Below are 26,465 nucleotides of genomic sequence, written 5' to 3' on the forward strand. Positions count from 1 at the left end.
GAGCTGCTGGGTCTGTCACCCTGGGCTGCACCGTGGCTGTGCTGTGCTCCGTTCCTATGTCAGGTTTTATGGGCACTTTCTCCCATGAGCACCCGGAGGTGTGCATGGCGTCGTCGTTGCCCCCACCTTCTGTGTGGAAGGGCTGGGACTGGGCGGGGGACCTGCCTCATCCCCCAGCTGCTTCCAGGACGGTTATCAGCAAAGCAGTGTCTCTCCTGGGCTGTTTTGTGTCTTCACATTGTGTTCCTGGTATACCACGCACACTCCCGTGCTTGTTGAATGAAATCCCATTGTTTCTCTGAGCCTGGCGTGTTGATGAGGAGCTCGCGTGAGGCAGCCTGTGTCTAGGAGTTCCTGTGCTCTGCAGAGTCCCCACAGCCCCTTTACGCCAAGCCCTGGCCTGGGGACCCAGCCTGTGTGTAGTGGGGGGGGGGGCAGTTGAGTGTCAGCCAGGGCCTGTCATCACCTTAACCTGCTCTCTTTTGCTCTGGTCCTTTTTCTTCTCTAGGCAAAGCCCATTTACGGTGGCTGGCTGCTCCTGGCTCCAGATGGGACTGACTTTGACAACCCTGTGCACCGGTCTCGGGTAAGGGTGCGGGAATGGATTCCCAGGGTGGGAGGTGGACAGCAGGGTCAGCAGGGACCATTCGGTGAGCTCAGAGTCCCCATGGGCAAACCTCAGTTCTCGTCCTTACGTGGAGTAATGCCTTCAAAGTGAGGTGCTCTCCTGTGGGCGTCACCTGCTTGGTGGGCTGGTTCGACCCACAGATGGTTAAATGGGGAAGGTGAAAGGGCCGCTCGGTGAGTGCATTGTGCCAGTTATGCCGCAGTTCCTTTAGTGCCAAGGCCTTAGCACCGAGCACCTGTTAGGGGGTGAGGGGCTGCAGAACGCAGGCTCACCTCTTACTGAACCTCGCGTTGCCCCATCTCCCTGGGCTACCCAGGCAGGGTGTGCCCCCCCCACCCCCCACCCCGCCCCAGTGTTGTCCTTGCCAGTGAAGCCCCTATGGATTTGACCCAGGTGCTCCCTCTCCTGTGGTTTTTGTCACTTACTCCCTTCCTGTCCTAGCTTCCTGCTCTGGGACTGCGGGGCTGTGCCCCACAGGCTCCACGTTGTCTCTGCTCTCTGATTTCCCTTCTGGAGGAGGTTTCTATCTCCAAGGCAACACAACGGAAGTCCTGGAAGTGTTTATGGAGCTGTGTCTAGGAGGCTTGGCTCACCCTGGGTACCTGGCGAGCTGGGAGCCCCTGCAGACACTCTGTTCCTACTGCCCGGGGGGGAGGGCTTGGGAGGACAGGGCAGTCCCCCGGCGGCTTCCAGGGTCCTGGTCTGTACTAAGCTTGTGCTCAGTTACTGTTTGCATCTTCTGGTGGGAGAGCCACTTGTCATCGTGCTGTGATTCTGGCCCAGACAGGGAGACATGACACTGTAGTTCTTGTGGTCTTACCTTGCGTTGTTGGGTGTTTGGAATGTGGAGAGTAGGTCCTGGACCCTGCCGGTGGTACCTGGGGCTCTGGAGCTGTGCCTGTCCATCACAGCAGCGCAGGCAGGGGCCTTGTGTGGCAGGCGAGGCCTTCTTCACTCTTGGGGTCCTTTTCACGCCTGCTCTTGGCAGCACTTGACCACTCTGACCACCCTGCGTCTGGCCTATTTTTTTTTTTTTAAGATTTATTTGAAAGACAAAGTTACAGAGAGAAGTAGAGATACAGAGAGGTCTTCCATGTGATGGTTCACTCCCCAGATGGCCGCAATGGCTGGAGTTGCACCCATCCGAAGCCAGGAGCCAGGAACTTCTTCCTGGTCTCCCACGTGGGTACAGGACTTGGACCATCTTCTACTGCTATCCCAGGCCATAGCGGAGAGTTGGGTCAGAAGAGGAGCAGCCAGGACTAGAACCGGCGCCCATATGGGATGCCAATGCTTCAGGCCAGGGCTTTAACCGACTTCACCACAGTGCCAGCCTCAACACTAGCCTATTTTTTAAGATTTATTTGAATGGCCTAGTGACAGAGAGGGAGAGACGAAGCAAGTGAGAGAGAGAGAGAGCTCCTGTCTGCTGGTTCACTCCTCCAGTGCCCACAACAGCCAGGTCTGGGTCAGGCTGAAGCTAGGAGCCATGAACCGTATCCAGTTCTCCCACATGGGTGGCAGGGGCCCAAGTACCTGGGGAACATCTGCTGCCTTCCCAGGTGCATTAGCAGGGAGCTGGAGCAGAAGCAGAGTAGTCGGGACCTGAATCAGACTGTTACGTGGGGTGGGAGTGTTGCAAGCAGTGGCTTAACCCATTGCTCCACAGCGCTGGCCCTGTGGCCTGGCCTTTGGGTGGAGAGTAGGGCCCTTTGCCGGCTGGCCACTCCCTGGGTGTTGGACTTGTTTGCAGGGTTTTATCAGCTCACTCCCTCCTCCCCTCCGTGAATTCTGGAGCTGTGTTTGCCCATCTCCCACTGGGCCACGAGAGCAGCAGTTTCCAGGTCTCTGAGTGTGGTGAGTCGGTGCCTTGGCACGCTCAGGGTGTCTGGCCTGAGAACAGCCTCGTCCTTGGGGTCAGCCCTGCGCTGGGAGCCGCAGGTGATCAAAGCCGCCCGCGCGCTGTGCTGTCTCTGCCCTGAGGAGCTTCCTCGGTGCTTTAACCTCCGTGACTCCCATGGGCCTCTCGGCCCAGTTCCCGTGCGAGTGCCCATCCTCAGGCCCCTCTTTTCCTGCCGTGTGCCCCAGAAATGGAGGCTGTGGAGCCAGCGTTCCTTAGAAATGGGTCTGTCAGACGGGGGGCAGCGGCTGTCAAGCTGCCAGCCCGTGGGCCTGCCTGATCGCCCCTCTGTGCTCTCTTGCAGAAATGGCAGCGGCGCTTCTTCATCCTTTACGAGCACGGCCTCTTGCGCTACGCCCTGGACGAGATGGTGAGTGTCCTCCTGGCCTGCGTCCTGGCGGCGGTGGCGGCTTTGGGCTTCTGTCTGAGAGTCTGGAACGTTGTGAACTTGTGGCAGCTGGCGGGCGTGGCCATGAAAGCCCAGAGCTTGGTGTGAGGCCTGTTCCTCAGTGGTCCTGGGTGGCAGGAAGTAGTGAGGGTGGGGTGGGACTTTGAGAGCGCTTCCTGTTCCTGTTAGGAGGGAGTGAGGCGGAGACAGGCACTGGCGTGGCCCCCGGGCACGTGGGCAGTGAGTGTGGCGTGGGCACATGTTTGCTCGTAGGCTGTCATCTCAGGGCTGCCTCTCAGATCCTTGGCTGTAACTGGTTTTGCTCGTTCTGTTGGCTCTCGCCCTGGAGTATTTTAGCTGATGTCAGAGGCCCCCATCGTGGGCAGCATGCTGGTCACTCAGCCGGTGGCCTTCCTGCTCACCGCCTGCCTGGTTTGCCACCTGTGTCCGTGTTTGCTGTAGTCGTGTCAGAGGCCAAGCCCCCAAGCCCACGGCTGGGACGTTCTGGCTTTTCTTTCCCCTCCGTTTGCCTCATGTCCTTTTCTCCAGAGGAGATGCGCTCTCGACTACAGCATGACCACACTCCTGACTGTAGAGGGGGAGGTGTGAGATCGGACTGCTGTTTCCTGATGCGTTTGTGGCTGTGCTGGCCTGTGGCAGCGCCTCAGTGGTGGACGGTCCTGGTCCTGGTCCTGGTCCTCGACGGTTGAGTGAGCCTTTGTGAGATGGGTTGACCCCCGTGCCCCCTGTGTGGAGCTTGTCCTTTGCTGCGGGTGAGACAGGCTCCTGGACCATGAGCAGAGGCAGCCATGCTTGCCAGGGGCCCTCGGGCTGCTGGTCCTGGGGTTCGGGGGTGGTGGTTAGAGATGGCACAGGGAAGGCCCGGGCACGTGTGTCTGCGACGCTGCCCTGTCCCTGTGAGGTGAGGTGACAGGCATGGTCTTCTGTCCTGTCGCCTCACAGACTCCTGCTTGATGAGACTCGTCTCCCTCTCGTTCCTCCTGTGGGTGGAAGGCATGCAGACCGCTCTGGTCCGGGTAGTTTGAGGAGGCCCAGCTGGAGGCAGGGCAGGGAAGTGATGGGTGTGGACGCTGCTTTCCTTGGGGCACGGGGGCAAACCCCATCCTGCCCTGTGTGCCACCACGCGGGTGGGCGGGCAGGAGCTGGCAGTAGGAGGGCCGCTGTGAGCCTTTGGCTGTAGCTTGCCCTTCCTGTGGCCGGCTGAGCCACTCCTGCGTCCCACAACAGATGGACAGGCTAGAGGGGACCTAGGAGGCCACTGGGACCGTGAGCCAACCTGGACTGTCCTCAGCGACTCGTTACTCCGCGGAGGATGTCTTTAAGCCTAGCGGAGTCCTGCTGGAGCCTTCCGCCCTTGAGCTCAGTTGAACGAGCACCGGGACGGTGGCTCTTGGGCTTGGCCGGAATGTGTGGTACGTGCTGCATCTGCAGAGCTGCTCCTGGGGGGTGGAGACCCCGCCGCCTGCACTGCTCTCCCAGGAGGAGCCCAGAAGGGCCTGGACTGAGGAGCAGGGACACTGAGGGGCACCCAGAGAGGGAAGGGTTTGCCGTGGGCCGCTCTCTGCCTGCCCCCACAGTGGCCGAGGAGTGTAGCCACCCCTCGGGCTCCTCAGGGGCCCCGTGCTGGGTCGGGCTAGGGGCCGGCAGGAGGAGCCAGGTGGGCGGCTCCCCTAGGCCCAGGGGTCTCCGTAGGGGTTGTTCTCAGGGCAGTCCAGAGCCCAGGAGCTCCAGCTCTGCCTTCAGCCCTCCTGCACGGGAGACACCTGCGCCCTGGAGCAGGAGAAGCTGTCAGGCTCCCGAGTGGCTGAACCTCACTGGCTGGAAGCTTCTTCTCTGAGTGCCCCGCGGCCCGCGGCAGTGCCGGTGACACCTCTGGTGGCCACACAGGGCTGGGAGCGCGGCTTCTGCATGCATCTCACCTGGGGACCACACAGGGACCACTTGCCGCGCGTGTTCTCCCCCCCGCCTGTGAAGTGGCCCCATCTGCGTGTGCGTCTCTCACGGTGCTTCTCACAGCGCAGCACGTGCAGGCTCGGGGCCTCTAGCCCTCTGCTTATTATCTGCCCATAATAAGCAGCGGCCTGCCCCTTCCTCACTTAGCCACAGCCTGTTTTGAATTGCTGGTTGGCTTTTGTACAGCGTTCCTGTCTGCGTGTTATCTTACCAGCCAGATTATGACCTTCTGTCTCCACATCCGAGGGCCCTTACAACTCTGGGTGTCTCTCCCTGTGTCGTCTGGCCTGGCTGTGGGTGGGCCAGGCCTGGTGAGTGCTCAGTAAATATTTGTGGAGTGGAGCCAGTCATAGATGCACTGCCGCAGAGTTCCTGCTCCCAGCTCAGGGGAGACGGAGGAGTTGGGGGGACCCTAAGCGGTGACACGGCAGAAGGGAGAAGATCTTCCGGGAACAGAGTGGGTTGGGACCAGGAGAGGCAGGGTGGGTGTCAGGGGTCACAGTGTACGGGGTTGGGTAGGGGAGAGGTCCCTGTCCCATCGAGGGCTGCTCGGGACGTGTGCAGGGCTGGGGCCTGCGGGCCTAGTCCAGCTCCCGGCCGACCACTACCTTCCTGGTGGCTCTGAGATGGGACTGGCTTTTGGGAATCTCGTTTCCTTTTTTGGGAATTTTCTCTCTCGATACACCCACATCCCTGTAACTGGTGGGTGTGGAGGAGAGGCAGATTTCCCAAAAAAGGCAAAGACTCCCCAGCGCAAGCGAGGTGAGGTGGGCTCGCGGCCGCCTCGCAGACAAGCAGGAGCCTGAGGACCTTGGCTGGGCCCCTGGTTGGTCAGGAGCAGGGGAACTGCAGAATTGGAAACTCGAGCCGCTGCCTCCTCCGTGCGGCTGCTCCGCTGCCGCCCTGGGCTTTGACCAGCTTTGGCCGCTTCCCCCTGAGCTCATGGGGGCTTTCGGAGAGAGGCAGTGTGTGCAGGCAGCGGGGCAGGCCGGGCCCTGCGGCTGGCTCAGGAGCGCCCAGGCGGGTCTGCCCCCTTCCCTTTCCTCCTAGACCAAGGGAAAGATGATGTGATGTCCTGTTTTTGTTGTTAATTGTGGTGAAACGCATGTTACGTGAACCTCCACACTCGAGCCATTTGAACGTGTGGACACTCCCAGGGCTGTGCGGCCATCACCACCGTCCATCTCCGGGCCTTGCTCACCTTCCCAGACTGAGTGTGGTGCCTTTAAACCCTCCCACCCCCTCCCATCCCCCTCCCCCAGCTCCCACAACCACTGTTCCACTCTTTGAACTCAGGGATGTTGGGCACCTCCTATAGGCTGATCATCTCTTGCCTGGAAAGCTTGGGAACAGAAGGGTTTTGGGTTTTGGGGTTTTGTGAACCTTGGACTGTCTGCATCTGCGTTGTGTGGGATGCGAGTGTAAATGTGACGGTGCTGTACGTTTCTCGCGGTCCTTGTCCACAGAGCCCTGGCTTACTTGAGTGCATGTTTTTAGTGTGCTTGCGTTCCCTCTGTGGCCTGCCTGTCACAGGAGTGTGGGTATAGAGCACTCAGGTCCTTGCAGAGTTCGGGATCTGGGAGCACTTGGGCTTCAGCCTTTGGGGTCGGGGTGCTCAGTCTGGGGAGACCCTCTAGCGCGTGTCTCTGTCTGGCATCCTCAGGGCACATCAGCGCTGAGCACGGGGCAGGGCCTTCCTCTTTCCTGTGGCAGGCCTAATGCTCCTGAACCCCGTCTGTCGCAGGGCGGATAGACTGCCGTCACCTGTGCCGAGGCCGGCTCTGGGCAGGCTGTGGTGCCGAGGGCTGGCCCTCGCCATGGGAGTGGCTCTCCTGCCTCAGCCCTCAGAGCTCTTGAGGGTCGGGCGTGCCTCTGGGGCTGCTGCTGGTACAGTGCCTAGGTTCCTGGGGCTGGGCCTGTGTTCTTAGCAACTGTCACCCTGAGGTCTCCGCCCCCGCACACCTCTGCTTGCATCAGCCTCTGAAGGGCGAGGCGGGATCCAGGTTAATAACAGCTCCACGTGACTTGTGGCATTTGACAGTCACTGCTGCAAGCCTGGCCTGAGCAGGCAGGAGGAGCAGCCAGCTCTCCTCCAGGTGCTGGGGCCACACCCTGGCTGGTTCTTGGGTCACCGCAGTGACTGTGTGGCCCTTAACAAAGACCAGAGAGGGAAGGGCACCAGGCCGCAGGAGGCTGGCAGGACCCATGGGGACATTAAATGCACAGCAGAAGCACCGTGCAGTGGCTGCAGAGGTGGTATGGGGAGGCCGAGGAGCCTTCCTGGAGGAAGAGGCAGCACCGAGCTGCGTTCTCATCTTCCTGGGATCCAGGAAGGTGCACGTTCTGGTGCCCTGGGCTGGCTCTCTGAGTGGCCTTTATGGTCCTCATGACCCTGCTGCCCAGCAGCTTCACATCACAGAGGAGCAGTCCTAAGGAGTAGAGACCTGGGAGGTGTGTCCCCAGGGGCCTCCGGCTCCTCACGGCCTGGGAGTGGCCTCCCTGAGTCTGCAGCTTGCCGGTAGGTCTGCCTGCCTGTTCATGGCACAGGTGTCACAGCTCTGACCAGGAGTCAGAGGCGCTTCCCAGCCCTGGGGACCTCCCCCAGCCAGGGCAGGAGCAAGACAGGACTCTGGGGAGACAGTTTGTGGCTTGGCCATGGGTTTTTAGATTTTCTTTAAATCTGTCGTTTTGCCCTCTCTCTGGCCTTTCTGCTTTGCACAGGGTGCTGGCACCTGGGCTGAGCGCGGGTAGGCACGGGTTAAGCCCGGTCCTCTGGGCCTGGATGAGGGCCAGGTGCCCACCAGCCGTCTCGTTCTGCCCAGCTGCTCTGCTCCAGGCCGGTGCTCGGTTGTAACAACCGTGATGTTTAGAGGCAGCTTTGAACTCTGCGCTGTTATCCCCTGGGGGCCCCTCACGAGGTCCTCGCCGGAGACCTCCAGTGCTTTCCGCCTGTATTTGGGAGACCCTGTCTTCCAGTGGAATCCTGCAGGGAACCTGAATACAAGGTTGCTTTTAAAGCTTTTTTAGTATTTTTTTCAATTGTGGAAGGGTGAAGGAATTCCTCTTGGGCAAGCCTTGTTCTGGTGATGCGTGTCCTGCGTCGGAGTGCTTGGCTTTGAGTCCCGCTCCTGCTTCTGCTCCAGCTTCCTGCGAATGCACACCCCAGAAGGCTGCAGGTGATGGCCGAGGTGCTGAGGTCCCTGCCACCCACACAGGAGACCTGGTTGGAGTGCCAGGCTCCTAGCTTTGTTCTGGCCCGGCCCTGGCTATTGTGTAGGCATTTGGGGAGTGAACCAGTAGGTGGAAGATTACTCTGTTTCTGTGTGTGTGCGTGCGCACATGTGTGTCTGTCTCTCAAATAAATATTACCAAAAGATCCTTCTGGGGATTACAGTTTTCTTGTCTTTTCCCACCCTGCGTTTGTTCAGTTATCGGCACCCAGAGTTGTCTGTCTCTCTGGAAGGGGCGACTGTGACAGTCAGTGCCTCGTGACTCAGCATGTTTTTTTGTTTTAGTTTTTTTTTCTTTTATTTTTATTTATTTATTTGAAAGTCACAATTACAGAGCAAGAGAAAGAGGTCTTTCACCCACTGGTTCACTCCCCAGATGGCCACAATGGCCAGGGCAGGGTCAGACTGAAGCCAGGAGCTTCTTCCAGGTCTCCCATATGGATGGCAGAGGCCCAAGCACTTCAGCCGTCTTTCACTGCTTTCCCAGGGTGTTAGCAGGGAGCTAGATTGGAAGTAGAGCAGCCAGGCCACAAACCGGTGCCCACGTGGGATGCTGGTGTTGCAGGCGGTCCACTACCCCACAATGCGAGCCCCCTTCCTTTCTGCGTGTTTTGAAGACAGTACAATCTGCTGACTTGTCATATGTGTGTGAGCTTGGGGTTCTTGGCTGGCAGGTGCGGAGCTAGCACAGCCTGGGGTCTGTGGTACTCCCTTGGCGGCTGGGAGTCTGGGGGTGGGGATCAGAGGTGGACACCAGGAGGGCCCCCGGCTCTGCCTTTGGGCTCCTGCAGGCTGCACTGCCATGGAGCATCTTTGGGCCAAGTGTAAGTTATTGCAGGTTAAAGGTGCGTGAGCAAGGTGTGGGTCCATGCCTTAGATGAGGGACGAGGCCTCCTCACCCCAGGGACACGTCCCCAGACCCCCAGGGAGGCTGCAGCTGCGGTCATGCTGAGCTCTGTGGTTCCCGTGCACTGATGATGATGGAGTTCAGCGTGACCCATGAACTGTGATAAAAGTTAGGTGCATGTGGTCTCCCTCTCCTCCTCCACCCCCGTATGCCTCAGGACCAGGCCGTGGGACATTGCTGTGCTTGTGTTAAGTAGTCCTTTCTTTGCTCAGCATTGGCCAGGAAGCACCAGAGTCGTGATGCTGGTGAAGCAGGTGCACACGACAGGGAGCCAAAGCCCCCAACTTAGCAAACCTGGGGGTTCCAGGATGTAGTGAGGACGACTCTTCTGTCTGTGAAGACATGCACCAGGAACAAGATTCACCCTGGGGGGACCATGGGCAAACTGTGGCTAAGCAGGGAGTGCTGTGGGGAGCACGGGGTGGGGGCGGTGGAGACCTCCTAGCCACTGTCGGTGGGCGAGGTCAGAGGGGAGGCCCGAGTCGTTGCTAGTGAGTGCCACGTGGGTTTCCCTTGAGGCTGACTTCCTGTGAGGAGTGAGGCATCACCCTCCGGAGTGCGTGGCCTCAGGGCCTTGGGAAGTGCTGTTCTCCAGCTCCAAGCTCCTCCCCGCTCTCCTTTCCACCTAGGTGGGGAGAGAGCTACTGGCATGTTTGGAGGACTGGCCACAGGCCTGTGCAGCGCTGTGGGAAAGAGGCAGGGTCGGCTCAGCCCCTGGCAGCACCTTTAGCTCATCACTGTTCTGCATGCCGGCCCCAGAGGTGTTTCCCACAAGGGGACGAGTCGGGGTGGCGTGGACCAAGACCATGGCAGGGTCCCGGAGATGATGGGATTCCCAGCTGCAAGCTGATCCAGACCTTCCGGGTGTGGCGAGGAGACCCAGCAGGGGCTGTGTGGCACGCGTGGGGCGAGCCTGTGAGCTCCCTCTGGCACTGCTTCCTGGGCGGGGGCCTTGCACAGGGCACTTTGCCTCTGTGCCTCCAGGGTTGGAGCCTCCTGGGGATGGCAGAGGAGAATGTGTGGGAGGGATTAAGGGTGACTCAGGTGGGCTGTGGGCTCTGCAGGTGACCCTGGAGCCGTTGTGAGAGCCCACAGAAGACACGGGCGGTCGGAGTCAGACACGAGTCACTCCCCGTGTCCCTCGTCCCTGGGACAGCCCTTGGCTGCGTGTGGGCGTGGCACACTGGTGACAACGTGCAGTCATCCTGGCTGTGTGTGGGCGGGCGCTGCAGCCTCTGCTCTGATGGGCTGAGCTGAGCTCTGAACTCAGACTGCTCCGCGGGGATGGGTGCCCTGGCCTCGCTGGGCCTGTCCTGCGTGCTTTCTTCCTGCTAACGGCACAGGGAGTCCAGGCTGCCCACCTGTGTCTGTGCCATGGTTACAGCCCTGCGTTCTGCCTTCTGCCTTCCCCCGTGTGCTGAGAGCTGCTGTGGCGGGGGCTTGTGGACACCCACGTGTTGTGTCCATGTGACACCTGCCCAGCTCTCTGCTGTACACACACCTCACAGTGACAGCAGGAGGTGGCGGGCAGTGGCAGTTGTGTGGGGTGCTGCCGGAGTCGGTGCAGCCTGTGCCCTGTGCTTGGGAGGCCATATCAGGGCCTCCCCACAGCTGTGCGACTGTGGCAGTGGGCTCAGTGTCTCCTGCTGGGAGAGAGGTGACTTGGGTGCTAGGAAAGTGAACAGCTCGGAGCACTCGGTGAGGAAGCCGATTAAGTAGGTGCAAGGCCAGAGTCATCTGATGGAGGCTTGCTGCAGCAGACATTTGCAGTTCAAAAAGCAAAGCCAAACGGCTGGTGCCTGTGTGAGCGTGCAGTGCTGCACGCCCACATGCTTGCACACTCACTGGAGCCTGCAGAGGCACATCCTCTGCACCTCCACCCGTGGGCCCTGCACACTCGGCCCCTCCCTGCCCTGGGAAGTAACTTACGTTGTCCGTCACAGGCCAGTCTGTTCAGCCGACCCCCGCCAAGGCACTCACGGTGGGGAGGCCGTGTCCAGGGTTCCTGCCTTCCCTTCCTGCCATGCACTGCCCCATAAAGCCTTGTCCCGAAGAAGTTATTCTTTGGTTGGGAAGAGAAAGATGTCCAAGGTGGGAGAGCCCCGTGACCCTGGCAGCGGCCGCAGGAGCCGCAGTCGGACTGTGTGGGTCCTGTGTGGAGGACCAGTGCAGCCCACGCACCGTCGCTCATCAGCGAGCCTCTCCTTCACTGCTGTGACACGCAGCATGGGAGGTGCAGATCCCTGCGGCCACGGCAGCTGCCACACTTTGTGGCTTCAGATGGCACAGTTCCCCTCTCTTGGTCCTGAAGGTCAGCAGCCCAGAAGCCAAGAACCCTCCTTGGGGTGGGGGGGCTCCTCCTGAGGCTTGGGGGCGACTCCCTGGCCTGCCTTGTGCAGCCTCCACAGGCCCTGGCCGCCTTCGTTCCCTGGCTCACGGCTGTCTGTAGTGTTGCTGGGCAGGTCCAGGGACAGAGCTGGGGAGAGCACAGACACCCCCAGAAGCACGAGGCTCAGCCCTCGCTGCAGTCCTCACTGTGACCTGCCCTCCCACCTCGCCACTGCAGCAGGCTTGTCTCCAGGAGGGGAGGAGGGTCCGAGGGCAGGATGTCCCCACTGCCTGTGGTGAGGCACGCTGTCGCCCTGAGCTCATGCCCTGAGCTCATGCTGGCTGCACCTGGCCCTGGCCACCAGCCCCAGCACAGAAGCAGTGGTGCTAGTGCTCACCAGCGCCCTGCAGCTGTCGTCTGCGGCAGGGGCTTGGGTTCTGCCCTGCTGTGTCCCGCACAGCTGTCCTCCTGTGGGGACTGCCAGCAGGTTTCAGAGCCAGCTCGCCTCCTGATCGCCGCAGAGGTGGAAGGAGATCATGCCGTAGCTGCAGGGCTGGCTGCTCTCGCTGCGTTTGCTCTCAGTTCTCAGAACGGTCCTGTGAGGAGAGCAGAAAGTTGTCCAGGTGGAGCCAGGGTTTGAAGGTGCGTGGAGGCCCAGACACCCCTGTAACCTGGGGATTCTGCAGCCTTACCTGGTTAATGTTTGGAGAGCTCTGATATGCCAGAGTAAACCAGAGCATGAGTCCTCACACCTCTGCCAGGTGATCGGCAGCTGTGCTGCCAGTGTGGGAAGTGCCCAGGGCGTGCTCAGCTGGCACGGAGAGGACCAGGAGGCGTGGGAGCCAAGGTCCAGGCCGCTGAGATGTGGAGACTCCGCTGGGGCGGGTCTGGACGGCTCGTGCCTGGTGGGCAGGGCTTGCTGCCTGGCCCTGACCTTGTGTGGGATCTCAGCAGGAGCCCCGGGCAGCTGGAGTCACATGTTGTATCTGAAGGGACCAGGATGATACATATGGAGTTAGGCGGAAGCTTGTCGGAGAGGGCCTGTGACAGCGGAGGGAACGGAAGCCAAGAGGGGAAAGGGGAGAGGGTATCCATGGTCACCTGCCAGGTGGCGTCTGAGACAGGGTCCCCCTCCCCATGGTGGCTGTGGTTCTGTGTGACTGTGTCGTCAGCCAGCCGGGGAGCTTTGGTGCGCGGTGGCTGTGACATCCAGGGCTGCGTGCTGGCCGTGTCAGGGCCCTGCGACGTGCAGCCTCCCCGTCCCCCTGGCTGGGGAAAAGTGGGGCCGCCCATGCTCTCACCCCAGGAAAAGCTGAGGGTGTGAAGGGTGGCGAGGGGAACACGGGAGGCTGTGGTGGGGGACATGTCGTGTTTCTTAGGTTTTCTGCTTCTCCCTTCCAGGATGGAGGAAAGGGCACTGTTAACTCCCCCTGAGGAGAGGTTGGGTCAGTGGTGCATCCTGGGCCTGCCCTCTGACCTTTGGTTGAGTGGTGACCCCGTGGGGTTCCACACTGGGCGGGGGTGCTGAACTGAGCATCTGCTGGGAGTGTTGGCGGGAGGTGATGCAGTGTGTCCCCTGGCCCTGCCTGGCTCTGCGTCAGTTGCCCGCATCATGGCCTTGCTTTCTGCCAGCATCTCTCAGCGTCCTCGCCCCTTCCCAGGGGTGGCTATGTGTTCTTAGAATGGGCAGACGCAGCCAGGAGCTGCCACTCAGCATCCTCTGCTTCCTATGCAGGACACATGCGTCTGTGGGCCACAGAGAGGGCCTCGGGGAGCGCGTGGGGGGCACACACAGAGGGGTCAGTGCCTGCTGTGCTGGACGCGAGCAGCCATGTCCTCAGGACCAGGTCAGGAAGGCGGCCACTTCGCACCTTTGTCTGCTCATCCCAGGGTCGGGTAGGGAGTGGGACGGGCCCATTGAAAAGTGAGAGAGGCCGGCGCCGCAGCTCAATAGGCTAATCCTCCACCTTGCGGCGTCGGCACACCGGGTTCTAGTCCCGGTTGGGGCTCCGGATTCTGTCCCGGTTGCCCTTCTTCCAGGCCAGCTCTCTGCTGTGGCCCAGTAGTGCAGTGGAGGATGGCCCAAGTGCTTGGGTCCCTGCACCCCATGGGAGACCAGGAAAAGCACCTGGCTCCTGCCTTCGCATCAGCGCAGTGCGCTGGCCGCAGCATGCCGGCCACGGCGGCCATTGGAGGGTGAACCAACGGCAAAGGAAGACCTTTTTCTCTGTCTCTCTCTCCCTCACTGTCCACTCTGCCTGTCAAAAAAAAAAAAAAAAAAAAAAGTGAGAGAGGCGATTGCAGACTTGCGATACAGAAGAGCCCACTGCCCAGCTCCCTAGCTTCCTGTTGTGCTCCCAGGGGCATTCTGAGTGCCTGCCTCTGTGTCTGCAAGTGACATGCTTTTGCTGCTGCTTCCACGTCTTAAATGACATTTCTACTGGTTTTGTATCTTCCACCTGCCAGACCTGGACCCTACCCACCATGTGTGTGTACGTTGTATGTGCGCACGAGCTGATACAGTTAAGCCAAACACCGGGACGGGGCAGCGTTGTGGCTTAGTGGGTAAAGCCGCCACCTACGACGCCGGCATCCCATCTGGTTACCAGTCTGAGGCCCGGCTGCTTCACTTCCGATCCAGCTGCCTGCTAATGACCTGGGAAAGCAGTGGAGGATGGCCCAAGTGCTTATGGAAGAGGCTTCTGCCTCCTGGCTTTGGCCTGGCCCAGCTCCAGCTGTTGTGGCCATCTGGAGAAGTGTGGAAGATTCTCTCTCTCTCTCTCTCTCTAATTCTTCCTTTCAAATAAAAGAAAAAAATTGGCTGGTGCCGCGGCTTACTTTTCTAATCCTCCGCCTGTGGTTCTAGTCCTGGTTGCTCCTCTTCCAGTCCAGCTCTCTGCTGTGGCCTGGGAAGGCAGTGGAGGATGGCCCAAGTGCTTAGGCCCTGCACCCGCATGGGAGACCAGGAGGAAGCACCTGGCTCCTGGCTTCGGATCGGCACAGTGCACCGGCCGTAGCAGCCACTTGGGGTGTGAACCAACGGAAAAAGAAGACCTTTCTCTCTGTCTCTCTCTATATAACTCTGCCTGTCAAAAAAAAAAATCTTACAACAAAACACTGGGTTAGATCAAAAGTGCTCGCGTTCTTGGGAGGATGTGAGAAAGGTGCACACGCAAGTGTGTAGACTGATTTTGTTTGCTCGCTCACACAGCGTTTGGCTTTTCTTCCCCTCGGCCATCACCCCCACCTCCCTGCTATATTTGTTTGGTCTTCTGTGTTAATGACCCCCTTATGGCCACGAAGTGTGGACCTGCTCCAGGGGGACGGCCCCCAGGACGGCGTCCCCCACGGTCCTTCTGTGCCCTGGCCCGCCCTGTCCTGCTGGGAGTACCTGCCTTCTCCCAGCTTCCTGAGACCCGGCTCTTCTCCGTGGGGGAAGGAAAGGGCCCGCCCCTGGCCGGGCCTGCTTGGCAGCTGCACTGGCTGTGGAATGTTAAGTTGGAAATAGCGTTCCTCCGGGACTTCAGAGGCATTGTTCTTTGTCTTCAGCTTCCCCTGTCGCTGTTGAGAAGTTCACGTACAAATGTCTGATTCACTTGGTAGATGAGCCACATTTTCTCTGAAAAGTTTTGGAGCCCCTCTGTTCTCCTGTGAGATCTAGACTTCGGCGAAGATGTGTCTTGGCGTGGGCCTGTGTTCTTTCATCGTGCTGGGAGCCTGTGTGCCTCTCAGTGTGGAAAGTTCTGCGCTGCAGGTCCAGAACATTCTCTCTGGTTTCTTCCTGTGGCATTTCCTTTGCTTTGTTTGCCCTGGTCGTTGCTTCTGGAGCTCCTCCTTGCCCTTCCACGTGGCTTCTTGGGCAGGGAATTGTGTCATCCCTGCCTGGTAGCCCTCCTGTTGGACTGTGGCTCCAGCTGTCACAGTCTGAGTTTCTTAGAACCTACATTCTGTTCTCTGCACGTGCCTGTTTGTAGCCCCGTATCCGAGTTCCATGGTTTCAGTTATTTTGAGGATTTTTTTTTTTTTTTTGAGGAGTTGAGCTCTTTATTGAACAAGGAAATGCTCAGTCAAAAAGCCCGAAGCCCATGTCGTCATAGACTCCTCAGATTCTTCTTTCTTGGCTTCCACCTTCTCCTCAGCTGGGGTGGCAGCGGCTGCGGGAGCAGGGCCTCCTGCCGGGGCGGCACCAGCGGCTGGAGCAGGGCCCCCGACCCCTACATTGCAGTTGAGGCTCCCAATGTGGACATTGGCCAGCGCCTTCGCGAACAAGCCAGGCCAGAAGGGCTCCACGTTGACGCAGGCTGCTTTAATGAGGGCGTTGGTCTTGTCCTCCGTGACGGTCACCTCGTCCTGTGCAGGATCAGGGCGGAGTAGATGCAGGCGAGCTTGGAGACGGAGGCCATGGTGTGGTGCTGGTGGGCTGGCGCTGCCCGCGCGGTGCTAGTCGCCGGATGAAGTGAGGGCCTCACCCCAACACGGCCTTAGCTTCCTCGGAAGAACCGAGCACCTTGGCGGCAGCTGAGGAAAAGCTTTTTTTTTTTTAATGGTTAATTCTAACTTTTATTCTTATACTCTCTGCGACTCTCATTCTCCTGGCTCCCTGTTTGTTTTGAACTTGGGCTTTTTCTTTTTCTTTTTTTTGACAGGCAGAGTGGACAGTGAGAGAGAGACAGAGAGAAAGGTCTTCCTTTGCCGTTGGTTCACCCTCCAATGGCCGCTGCGGCCAGTGTACCGCGCTGATCTGAAGCCAGGAGCCAGGTGCTTCTCCTGGTCTCCCATGCGGGTGCAGGGCCCAAGGACTGCACTCCCGGGCCATAGCAGAGAGCTGGCCTGGAAGAGGGGCAACCGGGACAGAATCCGGCGCCCCGACCGGGACTAGAACCCGGTGTGCCGGTGCCACAAGGCGGAGGATTAGCCTAGTGAGCCGTGCCGGCCGAAGTTGGCTTTTTCAATGAGTGGTGACCTCGAAGAACAGGCTGTGCATGGGGGTGTTGACCAGTAGGCCCTACCTTGGAGGGACAGGCAGATGGGGAAGGGCCCTTGAATGCCCCACATGCAAACCTTCTTCCCTCCCTCTCTGGAGGGCGCCGGTGTGAGGGTCTTCCCTTGGGCTTGTTGGTGTTCCAGATGTGAGTCCTCTCCTCTGTGGACTCCGTGGACTCTGCGTGCTGTGCCTGCTGCCCCTGCGTCCAGGGGACCCTGTGGCAGCTGCTGCACCCTTAGAGCTTCTCTGCCCAGACCCAGGGACCCGGCCACCTCTGGAGAGGCGTTCACCGCTCCTCCTGCGGCCCCCAGGCCCAGGGCTCTCGGTGATGGGGGCATGTCAGCCTGCTTCCTCTTGGTTGCCCTCCGGAAGCTTCCGCTGCCGCACCTGGCCACCTTGTGTGTGTCCAGCCTTGTGTGTCCAGCCTTGAACGGACAGCTCGTGGCTGTTGTCGTCTCTCCTCCAGCTGTCGGTCCTTGAGAGTCTGCACTTTCTTCTTTATGGTCCTTTTCACGTCAGCGGGAGATGGCGCGTGCTGCCGCTGGGGCGGCCGCATGTGACTGGAGGCCTGTGGTGTTGGGAGTGGGGCTGACGCTGTGGAGCGCACCGCCTTCCGCCACAGGCAAGGTGCCTGCCTCTCCCTGCGCTGCTCTTCCCTGTCCCTGATTGGTCCCGAGTGGGTCTCGTGTGTGTCCTGAGTCAGATACACGTCCACATTTTGCTGTCTGACACCTCTTGTGAGAAGGACACTCTCATAAACCAGATGTCTCAGTCCAAGACGCTTGCTTATCTTGCCTCGCCTCCCCTGGGGAAGAGGCTCTTTGCTGACAGCCCCAGTCCCCCACTTGGGGCCCAGAACGAGACCCTTGCTGTGGACCGGGCAGGTTCTGCCAGCGGCACTCCCGCTGCCTTGAGAAACGCTGTAGGGGAGCTGGCCGGGCCCTCCTGCCCGCCACACAGCCTGGTCTGTTTTCCCCCTGTCCAGCCTCGCCATGCTTGCTGTGCTTCAGTGGGCCTGAAGTTGGGAAAATCAGGATGGGTCAGGGCGTGTGCCCTCTGGGGAGGGGCAGGGGCACGGGCACGGATCTGACACAGGGGTGAGGCGCAGCGCCCCCTGCAGGAGGCAGGTGCGGCCGAAGCAGGGAGTGGTGGGGCTGACAGTGATTGCCCGCTGCAGCCCAGCACCAGGCCAGCGGGGACAGAACAGCGGTGGTGGCGGCTCCTCTCATGGCTCGTGCGTCCTCACAGGGCGTGCAGTTGTATGCTGAGGTGAGGCCCAGAAGTAGGAGTTTTCCTTGTGCAGTGGGACAAGCTGCTGCTCAGGACACTCATCCCATATCAGAGCGTCCAGGATCCAGTCCCGCTACGCTTCTAATCCAGTTCCTTGCTAGTGCACCTGGGAGGCAGCAGGTGATGGCTCAAGTCCTTGGGCCCCTGTCGGCCACGTGGGAGACCCAGATGGAGCTCCTGGCTCCTGGCTTCAGCCTGGCCAGCCCTGACTGTGGTGGGCATTTGGGGAGTGAACCGCAGATAGAAGATCTCTCTCTGTCTCTCTGCCTTTCAATAAACACATAAAAAACTTAAAGAGTTTCATCTTTAATCAGAACATCCTGCCCTCCAGTTCTGTGCCGTCCTTGGGAACATAGTCTGTGTGAACTGCACACTGCCCTAGTCCACCCACTCCCGCTGTCTGTTCTGTGTGGCTGGCGCCCACTGCACCCATGGTTCCCTTTCTATGATGGTGCTCTCGGGCCTGCATGGTCCAGGCAGCTGAGGGTCAGCAGCAGGGGCCACTGGGGCCTCTCTCTTGCTTCTCCACACCCAGCCCCAGCCTGGTGAGGTGTGGAGAGACAGTTGCTGTGGGACCATGTTTGTAGTCTTCAAGGACAGAGGTGGCTGCACACCTTGGAAGCCTGCAGATAATTGGGTCCCCATCCACTGACCTCCAGAGCCAGCAGCTCAGGAAGCTGGGCTGAGGGCGTGCACTGGGGCTGAGGGCGGGCTGCTGGGGTGGCCTCTGTACCCGCCTTTGGATAGATGAGGTGACGTGACCTATGAGATTTCTCTCTTGGTCTCCATCACTTTTTCCCTAGAATCTGATCCCGCTCCTGACTCTCTACCACCCATCCGGCCTTTGGAATTGGGATCAAAACAAATGCTTTTCAACCCCGGAAGGTCCCTGCTTGCTGAATTCCCAGAGTCCTTCCCACCGACCCCACTGCCCTGACTTGGGAAGAAACAGGATCTCCCTCCCACTGCTGCTTCCAGGCGCAGAATGGAACCCATGAGAAATGCTCTTCCCTTTCCCGAAGTTGAGGGGCAGAAAACCGCCTCTGCTGGGCCCACAGCTTCCCCTCCCCCCACGCGGTCCCCGTGGGCTGGGGGGGGCAACCCCACTTCCCTCTGTGGGAAGGGGGTGGGGGCGGGGATGAGAGTAGGGACACCTTCTTTCCTGTCATGTGGGCAGCCAGGGATGCCAGGCGCTCCCAGCACAGGCCAAGGCCGCCTGGAGGGGTCCTGTGTGGGAATGGAGCCGGCTCCCAGCCCCTGGCCGCGCCTGGTCAAGGCAGAGCGAAAGGAAGGCTGTGGGAAGCCTCCAACCTCGAGGCTGCCGCGGGCCCCTGGAGCTTTCTCAGGCATTCCTGGGCCAGGACAGAGCCCCCGCCCCGCCCTGCCCCGCCCCCAGCCTTGGCCGCCTGCCTAATTGAGGCTTTATTTATCTCTGCATTTTCCCAGCTCTGTATAAAGAGACAAGCAAGTGGGCGAGGCCTGCGGATACTTCACAAGCACCCGGGAAAAGGGGGGGGGGCAGCGGAGGAGGAAGAATACCCCAGGGTCTGCGTCCCTTGGGGGGGCTGGGGGAGGGGCGCGAGGGAGAGCTGCCCAGTGAGGCGGCTGTGCAAACCGTTTCTTTTCTTTCTTTTTACCCTCACTCAGAAGCCCAAAAATAGCCATGTCAAAGGCACCAGCGCGGCATATGAGCAGGAAGGGCTGGCTGCAAGCCCCTGCTGCTCCCAGCTGCTCCCCGGACTCTCTCCTCTTTCTCCGTCCCCTTCTCCAGGCGGGGCTGCCCGCTCTGCCCCACCAGGCCCCGCAGAGACTCCCAGGGAGCAGGGTGGCATCTGAGCTCTCTGAGCGGCTCCTACCCCTCAGTGAAAACGCAGGTTGAGTGGTGACAGGCCCTCTCTGCCTCACGTGCATAGCACAAGTCCCTGGAGAGGAGTCCTTCAGGTGTCGTCCCTACTGGACAGCCCCGGGCAAGGATGCTGGCATCTCTCTGGGCAGGGCCGCGCCCAGCTGTGCACGGAGCTGGGCAGAAGGTTGGGCAGCGGATAGGGGTGTGGGGTTCCCTTGGAAGCCTGCTACCCTCCCCATCGGGGACTCTGGCCTCAGCCATCCAGGTTGCCCGGATCCCCGCCGCCCCTCCTTCTGACTGCCCGAGGCCAGTCCTATGTGGGCTGGAGTCCAGAGCACACAGGGTCTCTCTGTATGTGGGGGTGGGGGTGGGGAGGGGGCACAACACAGCCGGGGATTTTTTTCCCCTCCTCGTGGAACTGGCGTGCCCTCAGCACTTGGTCAGGAAACGCATGGCTTGGTGCGAGTGTTCTGGAATTCGGCTCTGCCCACTGTTGGCTGACCTTGAGCCTAGTTCGATGTAGTCCATTGAAAGGGGAGGTGGGCACAGCTTTCAGGATGATTGTGGACCTTAAACCAGCTCTCAGCAGTGCCCGTCTTTTCTGCCAGCCTGTTTTGTTTAGAGAATCTATACCAAGGACAAAGGAGACACAGGGGACCTGTCTCTGTCCTGCTGTGTATGTGTGCCCTCAGGATGCCCCTTCCCACGTCTCCGGCCCAGGGCACCGCCAACTGGTTAAGAAGCAGAATTTAAATTATTGAGAGGCACAGAGACAGAGCAGCCTCCCTTCTGCCAGCTCACTCCTCAAGGCCTGCCAGGGGCAGGGAGCTCAGTCCTGGGTCTCCCGTGTGGGTGGCAGGGACCCAAGTCCTGGGACCAGGAGATGGCCTCCGGACACCCTGAGCACTAGGCCAGTCGCCCTCCCCAGGAAGCAGAGTTTAGCGTTTCAGAAGTGGTCCACGTTACTAGAAAGAAACTTGAGAGACGTTTTGACAGCAGTGTAGGCAACAGTGAGGGCTCCAGCTGTGACACATTTTTGGTGTTTTTGAATTATTTCTTGAATGTAGGGTTCTAGAAATAGAATTTAAAAGGCCAGGGGGCTGTGGGGGCTGCCTTTGGCTTCTGCGTTGCTCTTCAGCCCCCAGACCGCTGTGCTGTGTGTGAAATCCTCCCCCGGTTCCTCTTCCAAGTCCCTGTGGCTGAGACCCTGGAGGACAGGGGCTGGGATGGAGGACACTTTCCTCCCGGCTCTCATGGCCATTCTGGAGTCAAGGTCAGGCCTTGCCATCCACACTGTGAGCTCACCAGGGCCCCTTCTCTTGGCCTGGCCTCCTTGGCCACCTGCCTCCTGTTCCGCACCGTGCCCGGTACTGCGGGTGGTGTCCAGGGTCTTCGGAAAGGCTGATGGCTGTGATGGGGCAGTGACAACCTCACAGCACCAGAACCGTGGTGAGGAGGGCAGGCGGGTCCATGAGGCCACCTGCTGACCACCAGCCTGCCCTCGGGTCATGTAGTTGACCCTGAGAAAGGCCCAGCTGAGGCCCACCCACCCTCTGCATTTCCCGCCTATTTAGTGGGCTCTGTTCCCAGAGGGACTCTCCCTTGGGTTGTCTGGCTGTGCTGGGCAGTGTGAGTTGACCTCTGCAGGTCAACATCCTGTATTTATCACTTTCGGAGCCACCTCTGGCTCACATGTGCCCCGAGAGCTAATAGGGCGTGTGGACCTCACACACTTTGAGCTGTGTTTGGGGGCTGAGAGACCCCGGCCTCTGCGCCCGGCCATAGCCCACCTGTTTCCGTAGCCTCCAGACAGGGTGGTGCTATGGAGCCAGCGCTGAGCCCCGAGTCAGAGAGGCCAGGGCTCTGCCGTCACTTCCTCTGCCTGGCCCTGGGGTCCTGAAGGTGGAAAGGCGGGTCAGGCTCTCCTTGCTGAAAGCTGGGTACCCGGTTGCCATGGCTGTTTGGGAGCGGTGCTCTATTTTTAGCAAGCTGCTTAATTGGAGGCCCTGGCACAGCCACCCCACTCACCTTGTGCTTTGCCTTCTGTCTGGTTTCTCCTTCAACACAGGGAGAGCTGAAGTTCACACTCTGACCACAGCAGATCTGTTCAGGCAGGGGACAAAGACCCTCCCTGTCTTGGCCCCGGCCCCTCCCTCCATGGCCACTGCGTCCCCGGGAAGTCGCTGTTTCCTTCCTGCCAGTCCCATGGTGAACACGTGTCTCACCTGCTGTTTGAGGGCAGCACGGAGGAGGAGCAGGTTGAGGAGACGGATGCTGCCTCTGCGGGAAGGAGATGGGTTTCCAGTGTGCTCTCACACCCTGCCCTGGGCGACGGCCTGCCCATGGCCTCCCTGGCCCCTCGGGCCCCGTCGGATTGTAACTTGGGAGAGTCCAAGGGGCGTCTTCCAGGGTGTGAGGACAGTCGTCGTCACGTCTCCCCCTGAGGGACACCCATCTGGAGTTGGGAGCCTGTGCTTGGGAGACAGTTGAGGGTGTCCTGCAAATTGAGCCCCTCAGCTCGTCCACACTGTGGGCATCCTGGGCTGAAGGCAAATGACAGTCGTTTGATTGGCTTCACAGCCGAGGTGGGAGGAACCTTCCCCAGAGGTCAGGGGGACACTGGGCCTGTGACACAGGAGGGCCCTTGGGCAGGGAGTTTCACTGGCATCAGGTGGGGGCCAGCCGCTCTGAACAAGGCAATAGGGACACAACCTGTCCTGGCTGCTCGTTGGTGTGAGGATCAAAGACCAGGCCCTGAGCTGGCGGGGCCCTCGGGCCGTCTCTTCTGGCTTATGTGTTCTGCCGACTTCGGTTTTTGTCAGGATCAGCTTTGTGGAGTGTTCAAAGGCACCAGGTACAGTGGGCACGTGGTAACAGGTCCGCCAGTTGGGAACCGCTGCCTAACCTTGCTGACTGTGCTGGTGTGCGTGCACGCGCGTGCACACACACATACACACACACACTGTCGTTGGGCTGAGGGGTCCTGGGCAGCTGAAGGTGGGAGGTGGGTGTCAGCTGATGCCTGTGGGCCTGCAGACCAGTAATGGGCCTGGGCGGCCCTGGGATGGGACTGCTCTGCTTGTTGGCTGCTGCTTTCCATCGCATGTCTCTGAGCATGTGCCATGTTTCTACCTGGAGCCGTGACCTGGGAGGGCAAGACTCATAGCCACTGTGTGGATCCCAGGGGAGAGGCACAGAGGTGGGTGGGGAGAGGTGGGCGCAGGTGAGGCCAGTCAGCCTGCATGGAGTTGAAGGTCTCTGGAGAGACGTGCGCTTTCAGTCCAGGGGCCAAATGACTGGTCTGGTCTGGAGCCTTGGGTCCTGCCATCTGTGTGGGAAGGGAGGGGGTCCTTGTCATTGACCTCGCTGGACATCTTGGGGACAGCAGGGTGTTGTGTGAGTGTGTGGGTTCTGCACCTTCCCTCCTCCCGGCCACTGTGTCCTGGGCCGGGATCAGGCTCCTCTGCTGCAGAGGAGGGTGGGGGTCCAGGACCCCACCTGCCACTTAGCACGGTGGTTGAGCTCAGGATGGGAGGTTTTGGTTTCGTGACATAAAATACCCCTGTCAGCAAACATAGCATTTCTGACTTTCTCTTTGGCATAAGTCATTCCAAGTTCTTATAACTGGTACGTGGAGCTACCAGAGGAACAAGAGCCAGTGTGCCCGGAGAGGGAGAGGCAGGGGGTGGCTGGAGCCTTCACCCCCGACTGGCTCAGCAGCCTGCTCACCATGTGACTGCCTGCGACAAGTAGTCTTCTCCGGTGAGCAGCTCGAAACATAATCATTGCTCCGTACCCTCTCCCACCTGCAGCCGATGCTCCAGGGGTTTCAGTGCTCACAGCTCTGGGTCCACCAGAATGGTCAGTTCTAGAAAACCCTTGCTGTCAGAGGGACCATTCCTGGTCTTTTCCGTCTCTTGGCCCCTCAAGGTCAGCTTGTAGAGGTGCCTCTGCCCAGAGGACCTGGTCTTGGCCCACGGCAGCAGGGACACCCAGGCCTGGGCGAGCAGAGCCACAGGAGAGCCGTGACTGGTTCTGAGAAGGGTGTCCGGGATGCATGTGGAGACCCTACCCACAGAGGACACAGCCCCCACAGACAGGATCCTGGTGAGGTCCCCTCTCCCTTTCGCAGAAGCACGTCACGCTTCCTGGTGCCCCGACTGTGCCTGTTTGAGGGCTCAGCCAGGCCGATTGGAGACCCGCAGAGGCAGGTCAGGCCCAGGGGGTGGGGCTTGGTTAGGCTGAGAGGCGTGGCAAGGCAGGGACCCCCACACGGGTGATGGTCGCCGCTGAGCCTTCCTGGATAACCTGTTAGCCTGTACGTCCTCTCAGCCGCAGGAGGACAGGTTGGGTCCTGAGACATCACTGTCAAGGCGAGGCCTCCCTGAGAGGGGGGCTGGGGCAGCGTGCTGGATAAAGACTCAGGTCAGACCAGGGAGCCTGCGTCCTCCCAGTCCTTTCCTGGGGGCGGGGCAGCCTTCAGGAACCTTAAAACTCCTTCTTGGGGGAGGTTGGGTCTTCAGCTCCTGTGGGTGAGTCTCTGCTCCTGCTCTGTCTGCCCTCTGGAGAGACAGTGCAGAGGGAGTGGGGATTTAACAGGCTCTACGCACCCCGCCCTCCCGCCACCGTCCCCAGGATGAGAGGCTTGGTGTTTGTGGGAATCGGGATCTGAGAGCACCAGGGTGCTTCACCAGGGTCTGCACTTCAGGGTCCAGCTTCTCCCAGTGACCAATCCCTGAGTCTTCAGGGAGGAGCCTGCAGAGTGGGGGCATCAGGGCTGCTGTCACCTTCAGGTTGGGATGGGGATGTGGGGACAGGAGCCAGACTAGGACCAGGCAGTGTTCAGGTGTCTCCCGTGTCTGGTGTTTAGGCACAGGACCTGACCTCCGAGAGCTTGGGCCCAGGCTCCTTTCCTTCTCTGAACGCACAGGATCTGAAGGCCGGGAGCTGTCGGTACAGTGGCTCCTTTGGACCTGGTGTCCCCGGGGCTGGTCTGCGTTCAGGTGGTCTTGGTGCACAGGTGTGGGGCTGGTCTGCGTTCAGGTGGTCTTGGTGTACAGGTGTGGGGCTGGTCTGCTTTCACGCGGTCTTGGTGTGCAGGTCTGGGGCTGGTCAGCATTCAGGTGGTCCTGGTGTACAGGCCTCAGCTGCCCCAAGGATCCCTGCTGGAGGCCTCTTCCGACCCACCTGTCTCCCCCTGTGGGAAACCTGGATGGCCCCAACCGCCTGGCGACCCCCGTTTCTGTCTTCCTGCCACAGTGTTGTCGTGAGGAAAGCGGCAGCTGAATCCCAGTGAAAGGTGTCTGCAGAATACCTGACCCGTGCCCCTCCAAGCTGTCTGAGCCTCAGAATCAAGGAACGTCTGAGATGGCGTCACAGCCCAGTGGGGCTATGGATGAGACAGCTTGGGCATGGTGTAGGTGTGGGGTTGTCTCACAGTCTTCCCCACTGTTCCATAAATCTATCCTGGAAAAACAAACAAACAAAGAATTTGCCATAGAGGCTTGGGTGAGAACATTGCAGGGCCAGGAGATGACCTTTGAGACAGATGCGGAGGACCTGGCACCCTGGCCAGGAGGGTGCAGGCAGTGTCCAGAGGCAGAAAAAGGGGGCAGCTCACGGGAGGGAAGATAGGAAGTAGGGGGACCAGGCCGTGGTGGGTACTACAAGGATTTGCCCTCCACCTCCCCAGCGTCCCTGTGGCCTTTACGTCCAGGTCCCTCTCTTCTGTCTCTGCAGAGGAGCCAGGGAGGGGCAGCATGGGAAAACGTGCTGGGAGCACTGGCCGGAACTCGGGCTGTGTGTTCTGAGTTGAGGGCTGGTTCTGGCACCCATGTGGAGGCTCCCCTGCCCTCCCCATTCCCTGGTTCCTAGACCTGCACCAGGCTCTTCTGGTGGGGTCATGCGTTTGCTGGACTTGCCTTTTGTCCCCAGAGACCTTTCCCAAGGTCAGCCCATTCGGCCTGACCTCCCTCCCGCCTCATCCCGGCCTCACGTCCCTGGACGCACCATCTGCCTTGTCGTTGAGGCTGGACGGTCAGCTTCCTGTGGCCAGGGTCTAGTCAGCTCACTTCATTGCCGTGTTCCCAGCCTAGGGCAGTGCTGGCGCATAGCAGGTGCCTGACAGGGATGTACCCCATGAGTGAATGCTGCTGGCAGCCAGTTTGGCCTTAGGGGTGTTTTTCTTGCATTTATTTGAGAGGTAGATGGACAGAGGGACAGAGAGCACTGCCACTTGCTGATGCACTCCCCAGAGCTGGGCCATGCCGCAGCTGAGAGTTGGGGACTCAGTCCAGGTCTCCCACGTGGGTAGCAGGGACCCCAGTACTTGAGCCATCACTGCTGGCTCCCAGGGTGCGCATTAGCGGGAAGCTGGAGTCAGGAGCCAGAGCCAGGGGTCAGACCAGGTGCTGGGCCATGGGACGCAGACATCTTAACTGGTATCTAAACCCTCATGCCCAGTGCCTGCTCCCGCTCTGCTTTTCAGAGTGGGGTGCGTGTCTGCAGTGGAGGTGGCGCTGCCTCACAACATGAGGACCAGAGACCAGCCCCGGAGACCCACTCCCTCATCTGTCCTCCGCACCCCTGCTCTTTGGGCCTGGCTCTTCCTGCCAGAACCTTGCAGGACGGGTCCTGTCCTCGTGCACGAACAGCCTTCAGATGGTCGAATTCTCAGCTCCTGGCTGCTGTGACTGCACCTCTGAGTGGTAGCGTCCACCCTCTTTCCCTCTGGACTGTGAGCAATCTCAGGCAGGGGCCACACGTCACTCTTCCCCGTGGCCCCTGGGCCTGGCTTGGAATTAATAATTTTGCAGGGTATGGGGAGGCTGTCCTATATCCCCAGCTCTAGTTCCTATCTGCCTGTGGGGCTTCCCCAGGGGACCCCCCCCCCCCATTCCTCCCTCCTGTGACCCAGTTTCCATCATTTCCAGTCTTGTCAAGTCCTCTCCCGTGTGCACCACATCCCCAGGCCACCCTCACTGTGCTCC

The 26,465-nt window shown here is 60.0% G+C and overlaps 1 protein-coding gene and 1 pseudogene across 6 annotated transcripts in view; one reads left to right on the forward strand and one right to left on the reverse strand.

Moving 5' to 3' along the window:
• MPRIP (myosin phosphatase Rho interacting protein) overlaps positions 1–26,465 on the forward strand; it is a 114,490-nt gene that overhangs the window by 32,527 nt on the left and 55,498 nt on the right. For all 6 annotated transcript variants that reach the window (XM_062216611.1, XM_062216610.1, XM_062216613.1 and 3 more), the window contains exons 2-3: positions 509–586; positions 2,833–2,898. In XM_062216611.1, coding sequence (XP_062072595.1) covers positions 509–586; positions 2,833–2,898 — 144 coding nt within the window. The remainder of the gene's footprint in view (positions 1–508; positions 587–2,832; positions 2,899–26,465) is intronic.
• On the reverse strand, positions 15,405–15,868 carry LOC133777182 (large ribosomal subunit protein P1-like; annotated as a pseudogene).

Source organism: Lepus europaeus, chromosome 18 (genome assembly GCF_033115175.1).
Source record: "Lepus europaeus isolate LE1 chromosome 18, mLepTim1.pri, whole genome shotgun sequence".
NCBI classification, from domain to species: domain Eukaryota; kingdom Metazoa; phylum Chordata; class Mammalia; order Lagomorpha; family Leporidae; genus Lepus; species Lepus europaeus.